The sequence below is a fragment of the Malaclemys terrapin genome, chromosome 9 (assembly GCF_027887155.1).
Source record: "Malaclemys terrapin pileata isolate rMalTer1 chromosome 9, rMalTer1.hap1, whole genome shotgun sequence".
Taxonomy (NCBI): Eukaryota; Metazoa; Chordata; order Testudines; family Emydidae; genus Malaclemys; species Malaclemys terrapin.
The window spans coordinates 9,612,193-9,624,724 of NC_071513.1; the positions used below are offsets into that span (position 1 = coordinate 9,612,193).

At 38.5% G+C, this 12,532-nt stretch overlaps 1 protein-coding gene across 2 annotated transcripts in view; it reads left to right on the plus strand.

The window, feature by feature from the left end:
* The window catches only part of FMR1 (fragile X messenger ribonucleoprotein 1), a 55,307-nt gene extending 44,450 nt beyond the window's left edge, over window positions 1-10,857 (plus strand). For both annotated transcript variants that reach the window (XM_054039340.1, XM_054039341.1), the window contains 3 exons: window positions 865-1,044; window positions 2,751-2,833; window positions 8,315-10,857. In XM_054039340.1, coding sequence (XP_053895315.1) covers window positions 865-1,044; window positions 2,751-2,833; window positions 8,315-8,476 — 425 coding nt within the window. In that variant the 3' untranslated portion in view covers window positions 8,477-10,857. The remainder of the gene's footprint in view (window positions 1-864; window positions 1,045-2,750; window positions 2,834-8,314) is intronic.
* The last annotated feature ends 1,675 nt before the right edge of the window (window positions 10,858-12,532 follow it).

Genomic DNA, 12,532 nt, shown 5'->3' on the forward strand with positions numbered 1-12,532 from the left:
TTTACCCACTTCTGCTTCCCACATCAGGCCACCACACATTGTCTTCTTTTTACTTTCTCCATTCAGGGGTTAATAGGCCAAGAAGTTCAAAAATAGGAATCTAAAGGTAGGCTCCTAAAACCCACACCTAAAAAAATGGTCTGATATTCAGAAGTGCAGAGCACTCATCAGCTCCAACTGAATTCAAGTTCATTTTAAATGGAGGATATCATGGCAGGGAGAAATTGAAGTGGATTTATGGAATTTCCACCCATCCGCTAATTTGAGTCTTTATTCAGCAGTGGTATGCTTTTTGTCAAGTTTGAAAATCTAGCTTCAGCAGTACAATATCAGATAAAAAGTGAATGAGCTAGTTTTTAGTACTTCTCCAAAGTTCTACATTTTAAGGTCACTTTTAATATGGCTACTGCAATGTGCCACTGAACTTCACTGGAGTATATTTTATGTATTATGAATATAACATACAAAATATTGGGACCCCAAAAGCCTTTTGATAAAAATGAGTGCAGTATTCAAACTTGGCTTTGTCTGTTCAGAGTGTGATCTTTAATTTTGAACTTCATAAGTTTACCATTAAAGATAATTGAATTTAATTATCCCTGCCTGGTGGGTAAATATAGAACATGACTTGCCCCTGGGAACTGGAAGATTTTCTTCTGAGGTTGACGTTCATGTTACCTAGGTAAATTGGTACATAAAGTCTGTAACTAAGAGCTTTATTTCTGTCTACCAAATTCTACTGATAGTAGAGCAAGAATTTTAAATTCACTCATAAAAGGAAGCTTGTTGCAGTGTTAGTTGGTTGATATTTCTACAATAGTCCATTAATGAAAATAGACAATTACTTTTTTTAACTCTTGATAGGAACTAATTCTGAAGCATCAAATGCTTCTGAAACAGAATCTGATCACAGAGATGAGCTTAGTGATTGGTCGTTAGCTCCAGCAGAAGAAGAACGAGACAATTACCTTCGCAGAGGAGATGGACGAAGACGTGGAGGTGGTGCACGAGGCCAAGGTGGGCGGGGTCGTGGAGGTTTCAAAGGTAAATTGAGATTTAGTTTTCAAAAAAGAAAAGTAATTCAATATTGGATTTTTGAATAAAGAATTCTGCTCCATTCACTTCTTCATTTCATCATTCTTTTGTGTAGTATTCCTGAATTGTCAAATATGGCATGTTCTGGTTGCCAAATAATAGTGTCAATTTTAATTTAATTAAACTAGCTTTACTAAACAAATGAGAACCACTGTTTTAGAGACCCACTGATTGCAATACAGTGGAGTCGCATCATAGGCGCATTTAACTTACACAATTTTAACTATATGCACTTGGCAAAACAAAACAAAAAAGAGAAAAATAACAATTTAAATACTGTACCTGTAGTGCGGGCGATTCTGCCCGCCATTCCACTCAATGAGCGTTTGACTATACACGATTTTCGCCTTACGCACTGACTTCAGAACCTAACTCCCGCGTAAGATGCGACTCCCCTGTAGTTTGATTTATAGAAGTTAATTATCCCCTTTAATAAATAGCTTGGATTATAGTTTGTTGCTCTCCTGACAGTTCAGCTCATATATTGCAACACCTTGTTTCAGACCTAAAACATTGAAGGGGACTTGATGTACTCTGATTATTTAGTGTTCGTAAATCATTTTGAAGGTGAAAAGTAAGAAGACAGTTGTTCTCCGGACTGTACTGGAGTTTACTGAAAAGTTGCAGAGTCTAATTTATAACTCTCCATCCAACATTTGAATATTGAATACTGCTACCCAAAACGAATGCCACGTATTGGCTCACAATCTCACATACTCATTAATGGACCACACATCACATTATCTCAGTCTTATACATTCCACACATCACACATGGCTTCCCTCCCCCACTCAGTTGTCTAGGGACTCCACTGTATATCATTCACCTTCCCAGTGAAAATCTGATCCAAAGCACATTGCAATTAGTGGAAATATTCCAATAGACTTCAGTGGGATTTGGATCAAGCCTTTTGAGTCAATCAATGTTTGTCCTACTCTTGGCCATGTAACACTAATACATACAGTACTCTTGCAGCAATTGCCTGAGAGATCCCTACGCCCGTCTTTTCTTCTTATATCCTTCTATGACTAAAACTTAGTGTTGTAATTTATATATGCAGTAGGAAATAATTAGCAGGAGTGAAGTGCGAGAAACAAACTTGAAATCTAAACCTTAACTTGAATTCTCACTTTTAAATAATGTTTGATAAATTTAGCATTCTGGTTATGTACCATACAACTTGAAGTCTTTAGAATAGAGATTTTCTTATATTTCTTTTCCATGGGCTACTTTTTGTTTACTTTGACATATCAAGAGCAGGGAATCATGCCACATATAATGATATTTTTGGGAACAATAAAGCTGAGCTTGGAAAATACATAAATAGTCAGTAGAAAAAATTAAATAGGGAATACCCTACAAAAATTGATTCTTCATCTTTCTCGTTCTGTGTATCACTTTCCCAATCCATGGGATGGTTCTTTCTTCCATTTTACAGATCTCCACAAAAGATTCTGGGAACCAATGATGGGCCATAGTTTGCAAACTTCTGCTCTACTTTATCTAAGCAATAAGAATATTTTTCATGCTATTTAGCTTTAAAGTAACTCCATACTGACTGTGTACTTTTAACTGCTTAGAGAAAAATCGGGGGGAAAAATTTACAAAATCAGTGCTGAGAAGCAACTTTGCTGAATATTAAGTTCTCTTTATAGGAAATGATGAACAGTCACGAACAGATAACCGTCAACGTAATTCAAGAGATTCTAAAGGGAGAACAGCAGATGGATCACTTCAGGTAAATTTTCTTCCTTTGCTTAAAACCTGCTGCCTATTAATTCCATTGTGTGACCCCTGGTTATGTGAAGGGGTAAATAACTCTTGCCTATTTGCTTTTTCTACACCATTCATGATTTTATAGATCTCTATCATATCCCCTCTCAGTCTTCTCTTTTCCAAGCTGAATAGTCGGTCTTTTTAATCTCTACTCATATGGAAGCTGTTCCATACCCCCTTAATCATGTTTGTTGCCCTTCTCTGTTCCATTTCTAATGTATCTTTTTTGAGATGGGTGACCAGAGCCACTCTCAATAGTCAAGGTGTTGGATTTATATAGTGGCATTATAATATTTACTGTCTTATTATCTATCTGTTTCCTAATGGTTCCTAACATAGTTAGCTTTTTTTGACGGACACTGCACATTGAGCAGATGTTTTTAGAGAACTATTTACAGTGACTCCAAGATTTCTTGAGTGGTAAGTTACTGTAGACCCCATAATTTTGTATGTACAGTTGGATTTGTTTTCCAGTGTGCATTACTTTGCATTTATCTACACTGAATTTTATCTTCTGTTTTCTTGCCCAGTCACCCAGTTTTATGAGATCCCTTTGTAACACTTGGCTTTGGATTTAACTCTCCTGAGTAATTTTGTACAGTCTGCAAGCTTTGCCATCACACTATTTTATCCCTTTTTCAAGATCATTTATGAATATGTTGAACAACGCTGGTCCTAGTACAGATCCTTGGAGCACCCCAGTATTTACCTCTCTCTATTGTGAAAACTGACCGTTTATTCCTCTCCTTTGTTTCCTGTATTTTAACCAGTTACTGATCCATGAGAGGACATTCCCTCTTATCCCCTGACTGCTTAGTTTGCTTAAGAGCCTTTGGTGAGGGACCTTGTCAAAGGCTTTCTGACAGTCCAAGTACACTGTCCACTGGATCACCCATGTCCACATGTTTGTTGACCCCCTCAGAGAATTCTAATAGGTTGGTGAAGCACGATTTCCCTTTACAAAAGCAATGTTGACTCTTTGTCAACAAATCGTGTTCATCTGTGTCTGATAATTCTGTTCCTTGCTACAGTTTCAACCAATTTGCCTGGTACTGAAGTTAGGCTTACTGGCCTATAATTGCCAGGGTTGCCTTTTTTACAAAATTGGTCTCTCATTAGCTATCCTCCTGTTATCTGGTAAAGAAACTCATTTAAATAATAGGTAACATACCACAATTAGTAGTTCTTCAGTTTCATACTTGAGTTCCTTCAGAACTCATAGTGAATACCATCTGGTCCTGGTGACTTATTACTGTTGAATTTATCACTTGGTTCCAAAACCACCTCTGTGGAAACCTCAATCTGGGAGAGTTCCTCAGATTTGTCACCTAAAAAGAATGGCTGAGGGAATCTCCCTCATATTTTTTGCAGTGAAGACTGATGCAAAGAATTCATTTAGCTTCTCCGCAATGGCCTTGTCTTCCTTGAGTGCTACTTTAGCGCCTTGATCATCCAGTGGCCCCACTGATTGTTTGGCAGGCTTTCTGTTTGTGATGTACTTTAAAAAAAAAAAAAAAAATTGTAACTCATTCTTCATTTTAAATTCAGTTTAGTTTTCTTGGCTTTTCCTAGTTTTCATCAATACCTTTTGTCTCTTTGTGTCTTAAGTACTTAGAACACAAGTACTATAACCGGGGGAGAAGAGAAGGAACTATAAAAAATTAGAAAAAGCATTATTAGTACCCTGTGGTAAGAAACCAGTATAGCTTTCTCGAGGGGACAAGGTAGATCTTTAAATTTAGTTACGGTATTAAATGAAACATTTGTAATGAACTAGTCAAGAAGTGAGTAACTGTTTAGAAAACAAATTAAAATCCGCATAAAGGGACACTGAATTCATATTTAGTATTTAAGAAAATCTCTCTACACTTAATTTTGTTTCAAATCTTTTATGATAAGTAAATGTTCCCTTTCTGGTGTTTGACAAAACACCAGCTTGCGAATGTGTATTTTCCTGTGTATGTAGTGTCCTCTCTGGAAGCACCTCCAATGTACTTCAGGCCTAAGGCATGTGCAGAGAGTCTTCTGCCACTTAGTAAGAGCTGCCCCAATAGAAGGAAAAGATGAACTGCTTCTACTTCCTCCTGCATGGCGATATGTGAAGTCTCTGCTTGGAGAGTTTGTGGCAACTTTGCTTGGGAAGGCCCTTCTGAAGAAATAAAAAGCCATTTCTGAGAGGCTCCCACTCCTGAGTGAGGTGAATAGGTTTTGGGAAGCCGGGGCCAAAAAGCTATTTCCTGGATGGGGAGAAGTGGAGTTGGTAGAGTTGGTGCCTTCTCCCCCACACAAACATGAAGAATAAAACATTTGTTTGCAGAATTTTGCAATGATATATGATTTACAATTGTGCATTTTCTCTTTGCTAAATAATAATTTTGAAGGAAATAAAACTGAGACCTTTTCTGTCAGGAAGACACTTAACCTGTTCAAGTGCTGGTCCCTCTGGATGTTCAACACTTTGGTATGCATGTGCACCATGGTCCAAGTCCAGAGATTTCTAGCAAGTAGCCTCTGTTAGAATACACATGCACAGCTGTTCTCCTCTTGCTCCAAACCAAGGTTATAAGGGGCACTGTGGACCATCGTCTTTTCAGTTCCTTATTTAGCATAGTTAGTATAGCTTAGCTTGCTTTTCCCCACCTTGGGAAGCTTTTCCCTGTGGACAGGACCCGAGAGTCTTGGGGTTTAAACACTGCATATCCTGCCCCACCCCCCACACAGTTCTTTTCAGTAGGCAACAAACATCAGTGTTGCCTTTATTGCCTTGGCAAGGCTCATATCTCCGCTAAGTGCAGCATCTGCCTCTCCTTCCCTTCCCAAACATGTGAGGTTCAAGAGCTCCAGCTGAGTAAACATCCCATGGTGAAGACCATGTGACCCCAGTCGGATCTGGGCTGGGGAGACCCCCCTATACACCGAGCTCAGTCGATAGGCAAGTATGAGCTCAGGAGCTAAGGCTACAAGTTCTAAACCTTAAGAATCCCTCTCAGGGGCGTCTCATGAGAGTAAGGGGCACTCAGGCAAGGACAGATCTTCAAAATCTTCTCCCAGAAGTAAAGATCCTTCCGTGACTCCATCCAAGTCCGGTGAGTCCTTGTATGTGGATCCTAAGGACCTAGGCCCACTGAAACCTCCTTGATGTGAGTGTAACATGAAGAAGTAAGGATCCATTGTAACCAATCTCAGTTCAGTCACATAAACCTGAGGATAGGCTCCCACGGGGCACAGTCTACGAGATCCAGAGTAGACTCTGTGCCAGTATAGGCATGTTCCCAAAAGGACCCAGTGTCCACTATAACCAGGGAAGTGTCAGATCCAACAGTCTCATTCACCAGTACCCAGAGACCTTCATTCTATTCTCAGTCTCCTCTCCTCTCTGGTCAGACTTTGTTCCTTTGGTGTGTCAGTGTTCCTGAATAATCTGCTTCAAGAACCCTGGGTCACCACCCTGTTCCCTCCATGAGCCAGAGCATTTGACCAGTAGCTCCACCAATTCAACAGGAACCTGCCTTCTCATTGGACTTCTCGAAGGTTCCAGATGAACACAAACGCCTGTCAGGATGGCCTAGATACTACTTAGTCCTGCCATGAGTGCAGGGGACTGGACTAGATGACCTCTCAAGGTCCCTTCCGGTCCTGTGATTCTGTGAACCATCATCCCCACATAGGGAGACTAGTTTGGATAGGAGCTCCAGAAGATCTGGGTTCCATCATCCACCTAGATATAACTTCCTAGCGAACCAGTGGTTTCCCATGCCCCGGGGTCCTCCCCAATGGATCAGTCCGGCATACTAGCATTATTGGTGCCCGTAGGATCCGTGCATGAACTTTACCCTCTCCTAGCCAACACCTACTAACTCCGTTTGAGTATGAGGAAGAAAGCTGAGACAGATCCGACAGTCCCAAGCGCGGTCTCATCCACATAAACTGCTGGACATTTTGCAACCTTCAGGGCTGAGAGCCATTAGTTTGTTCCAGCCAAAGAAGAGAAGTTCCTGTTCTCTCAGCCAGCACTTGACAAGCAACCACTGAGAGATCTAGGCTGCTACATCCCAAGGCAACACATTCAGACAAGGGCACCAAACTCCTTGATTTCTTGGGGAGACAAATTTTTTCTTCAACAGGTCTTCAATTTAGAATTGATAACTGCCTGGCCCTGTTAGCAAAATATGATTTAATCAACTATGCCAAATGTTAAGACTTCAAGGACAAACTCCTCTAGGAGGACAGTCTCAATGTTAAGCCCTTATTGATCAGGGAAAACTAACTAATAGCAAAAACATCTCTTTAGGTTGCAGAGGCTGCTGCTGATATTGCTGCCAGTACTGCAGATCTCTGTACCAATTGTATCCTTGCACTCCTTCCTGTTTGACTACTGCTTAACAATATCCTACATATAGAATACATATAGGGACTAGCACTCAGAGAAGAAATATAAGTTAATTCCACTACCCTCCCTCCATCCCCTCTGCTGCCAATCATGACTGGATTTGCAGTAAGAAGAGAAACTAAAGACACCAGTCCACACTGCCTTTTATACCCTCAGTCCGGAGCACAAGGAGAACAAGTGCACATGTGTGGACCAAGCGACACTACTTGCTAGATATCTCAAGATTCAGGCATACTGTGCAAATGCGGACCCACGTGTCAAATACAAATAGGGACCACACATCTTGAAGAACCTCCAGTTACAGGTAGGTAGCCTCCATTTTATCAACATATCAGGAATTCTTACTCTTCTGAGAGCTGTATGAGATGATACTCTTAAATAAAATAAGTGCTTCAGAATGTTGATGAATCCTCGATAATTACTGGCTAATCAGGAGGTAAATAATGTGTAAAGTTTCAAATAAACAGTATGCCAAAAATGGATTTAAAGGTGTACTATTATCAAGCTAAAAATCTTGCATTTAAAACGTAACATTCTTCTTGCCCACTTCAAAAGCCACAACTCTTTTTGATTAATTAAATTCAATCTTGACAAAGGGTGGCAGAGTGGATTTTATTATTAGTAGTATAGGTGCATCACAGTTTTGCAATGTTGATTTTCAAAAATGCTTCTTTAACTGTATGACTAGGAATATCTTGATTTATTAAAACTGAAACAAGTTTAAAACCTTTCAATATATGTATATATATTTTCAATTCTGCATGAACAACAAAATTATAGTAGACTGATCAATTTTACTTTCTGGTTCTGGTGCATTATGATAGACTTTCCAACACTTAATTAAATGTATATGTTTTTAAAAGTAGCAGGTGTTCATTGAAATATTTTTTTTAAAATCATAAAGGCATTTTGTTTCCTACTTCTGTAAAGCTAGCTTCCTTTTTAAATAAAATCTTAAAGATGGCACCTAAATTATTTGACACCGCCCCATTTTAACAGTTAACTTCAGGAATATTTAAAGGGTATGCTTTATATAACTGTAACTTGTTTCAGATCAGAATTGACTGCAATAATGAAAGGAGCGTCCATGCTAAAACATTACAGAATACCTCCAATGAAGGTAGTCGACTGCGCACGGGTAAAGATCGTAATCAGAAGAAAGAGAAATCAGACAGTGTGGATGGTCAGCAACCATTGGTGAATGGAGTACCCTAAACTGCATAATTCTAAAGTCATATTTCCTATACTGTTTCAGTGATTCTTATTCCACGTTAGAGAAACTTGTTAGGCCAAAGACAAATAGTAGGCAAAATGGCGCAGGGCATGAAATGAACATAAACGTTCTGTTAGCCTTTTTTAACATCAGCAGTATGCAGTTGTTTTCAGAATAAGAAGTTATACAAATATTTACATAAAAATATCTGAACTTCTGAAAAATGCTTTCAAGTACATCTTGCACTTCAAACAATGAAAGATTCTTTTTGTTTGTTTTAAAAATACTGAGCTGTGCATTGGTATACTTTTTGTTCAGTTGTACCATTTTAACGCATTGGGTCAAAAATCACTGCTCAATTTCAATTTTCAGAATAAATAGTGTTTGCAGTAATAAATTGGGCTTCTGTTTTCAATCTAACTTACAAGTTCTTCATGAAATGCTATGTCGTTTTATGTCCTGTGTCAGTTCACGTTTTGGTCCACTTTTTCAGTATTTTAGTGGACTCTGAAATATGTGTGATGTAACAATTGTCATTTTCATTAGCAAAAAAAGTTGTATGATCTGTGCCTTTTTTATATCTTGGCAGGTAGGAATATTATATTTGAATGCAGAAATCAGGGAAGATGAGTTGGAAACACTAAATGTAAAATATATGTAGCAAACCTTGTCAGACATTAGTACTTTATAGAAGAATGCATGCTTTCCATAATTTTTTCCTTACATAAGCATCAGGTTAGGCAGTTAAAAGAATAGGAAATTTCTTTTGCACTGAAGATTTGGCAAATAGTGTTATTGAGACGGGGGTGTAATTTTTTTGTAGACAGTACAAGAAGTTTAAAAAAAAAATCTTTCCATTTCTGGGAAACTTAAAATTCATCGTTACTGAGGGAACAAATGTAACTTGTTCACAAGCTAGAAATGTGTGCCTGCTTTTTGGCCAGATGACCAATTAAAAATAACCTTTTTTCATCCTCCCAAAAGTTTTTTGAAATGGTTTAAAATTTTAATTTGGAGCTTATCTCAAGAGAGATAAGAACAACATTCCCACATGTGATAACCTGTTAAGTGCAGGGAGTAGTTTAACTAACTAACATTGGAGGCAGGACAAATTCATAATTTTTTCAGGTACAAGGTCTGATTCACAAGCAGGTTTGGAAGGAGTTAGGGAACTTGATGCAAAGTACATAAAGGGGGAATTAAACGTACTTTTTTCTTTTATTTCTGATCATGAATTAAATTTACTGGGTAAAACTGTGTGAGGACTTTCATTTTAATCTATTCTATTTTTATTAAAATTACTCCAGTAGGAGTGCCACTGATTATGTACAGAACTGTACAAACATGATCTTGCCTCTGATGTATTTTGTGAGTTTTGTTTCTTTGCTTTTTTCATTCCACTGTTTTTCCTTGCATACAAGTACGCATATAAAAATGGCAACAAACTGCACATGATTTAACACATATAAAAATGTCTTAAAAAGTATTGCCAAACATTAATGTTGATTTCTAGTTATTTATTTTGGGAATGTATAGTATTTGAAAACAGAAATTGGTACCTTGCACACATCATCTGTAAACTGTTTGGTTTAAAATACTGTAGATAATTAACCAAGGTAGACTGACCTTGTAATGTAACTGCTCTTGGGCAATATTCTCTGTACATATTAGCTACAACAGATTGGATTTTATGTTGACATTTGTTTGGTTATAGTGCAATATATTTTGTATGCAAGCAGTTTCAATAAAGTTTGATCTTCCTCTGCTAACTGATGTTGATGCAATCCTTATAAATGATTGCTTTTAAAAACAGTCAACTTATAACAAGTAGAGAGAGCCTATATTTCTCTGTTAAAGTTTAACTGTAGCCATTGTTCCATATGTTGTAGAAAGCTTCTGAAACGTTACCAGTTTTCAAAAATTGGCAGATAATGCTAAAAAACGGAACCTCTTTGGTGAAATGGTACAATACATGTTGAGCTATTATTATATGCACTAGATTTTTTACACTCAAAGGCTGAGTTCAATAAGGTGCTAACTAGGTTATATGCGAATTACTAATTACTAAAACTTCAATTTGATGGGCTAATCACATTCCATTTTCAAATGCATTTTGGGGTAATGGCATATTTTACAGTATTTCTGTGTGCTAAAGTTAAACATGTATCCCTTTCCCTTCAAATTTCAATGTTTTTAAGTGTTAGTAAATTTCAGAAACATAAATTGTAAATCTAAATGTAAATTTTATTTTGAAAAATCATGCATTGTTACAAAGCTTGAAAGTGCAACATGTCTGATGCTTGGGTTCAGATCCTACTGGTAACTTATAAAGTATGGTCTAATGAATTAAAATTATTTTAAAAAAATAAAGTTTTTTTTTAAACAGTGAAAGGTATTTGTGAATGATGCCAAAGATTTAAGCTCAATAGGATTAAACACAAACCCTCTAAAATAACAAATGTATCTTCAAAAATAAGGAGAAAATCACTTTTCCTTTCTTCGCTCCCCAGCTGTTTTTTATTGGGAGGGAGATTAAAAAGTTATGAAAGTTAGTGTGTGGCCTTATCAAGGAGAATAGATGTTCTATTTATTGCTCATACTCAACCTAGTAAAACAGGATTTACCACCACCACCCCCTTAGCAGATTGACGGGGGAAATTCCCCAAAGGGAAAACAAATGACTAATAAAACTAACACTGTTCTCCTGCTCACCTTCACTGAGTGCATCTTGGGGTATAATTCTTAGTTTTCAGTTCCCCTGTTTACCCTCACGGAGTGCAACCTGGCAGATGAATCACTGCCAGGCACTAGGGATATGCTGAGTACTTAGGGCTTGCACCGACACACCCACACAAAGGGAATTCTCTACTCAGGAGAGGAAGACCAGCAGTCCAAATCAGATTTAGAGAAACCAATAGTAAAATATATTTAAATATAAACCACCAGAGGATAGACTGTCAGGTAAGAGAGTACTCAATATAGTATTAGGTCTGCAGCTGTCCTGGACTAGCTATAGTTACATATTCCTCCTTATGCAGCCTGGGAAGGTGTGAGACTGATTTCCTGCCACACTTAAGATTGGAGAAGTATCAGGCTGTCATCCCTAGATGTTGTGGGTCACCATGCCCCAATGTACAGCATATTGTTCCCAGTTTCTGTTGCAGGTTACCATGTCTGACAACCACCTCCACCCCCCAGCAGATGACTCTGGAGTCATGAGAGGGACAACAGCCCAGATGTGGAAGAGGCAAGCAGTAAGGGTCCTTTTGGCATACCATTTATTTATTTCTGTGCCAGTCTCCATTTTATAAGGCCAAGATGTTCCTCACTGTGCAGCAGTCAAAATTTAATGTGGTATCACAACTGAAGATAAATGTGGCCATCTTCTCTGGTGGCCAGGGACTATGCAGGGGAGAACTTTAACTGAAAGAGTTGCTATTCAGAGCCCCTTCTGCCCGGTAGCTACAGCCTGGAAGGTGTCATCTCAGATGCTTCTTTTGGCCATGAAAGCTCTGAAGTGGCAACAACAACAAAAATATGAACAGTCAGCTGATATGCCAAGTGCTCCAGGCATCCTTTCAGAAGCAATGCTAACTGTCTCAATCTTAAAAATCACATGGTCTAAAGGGACTGGGGAGGGGAGGAATAATGGGATTCGATTCAGATTCATGCATGTATACGAGGCTTTGATCCTTGGGATCTGGTGCTCTGGGATATCCGTTCCCAGCTATCTTTGTGATACTGTGGGAAGCTTTATGGAAAGCTGAGGCTATTCAGTCATCAGAGAAGTCAACTTATAGTCCTGACCCTTGCCAGACTTTATAAAAAGGATTAGAGGGGATTGGACAAGTTTGAAGCAGTGTGTGAAGAACAACAATAGAAAATACTACTTTACATGTGGTGCTAAGGCAAATGTGGGATCATTACAAGAGTAACTGCACTCTTACCCCAGAGCTGGAGTTAGACCCCGGTCAGTGCCAGGCTGTCGGGGAACAAAAGGGCTACCTATAGCTTTGATCAAATGAGGTCCCTGGGTATAATCCAGAGAGTACCCTGTG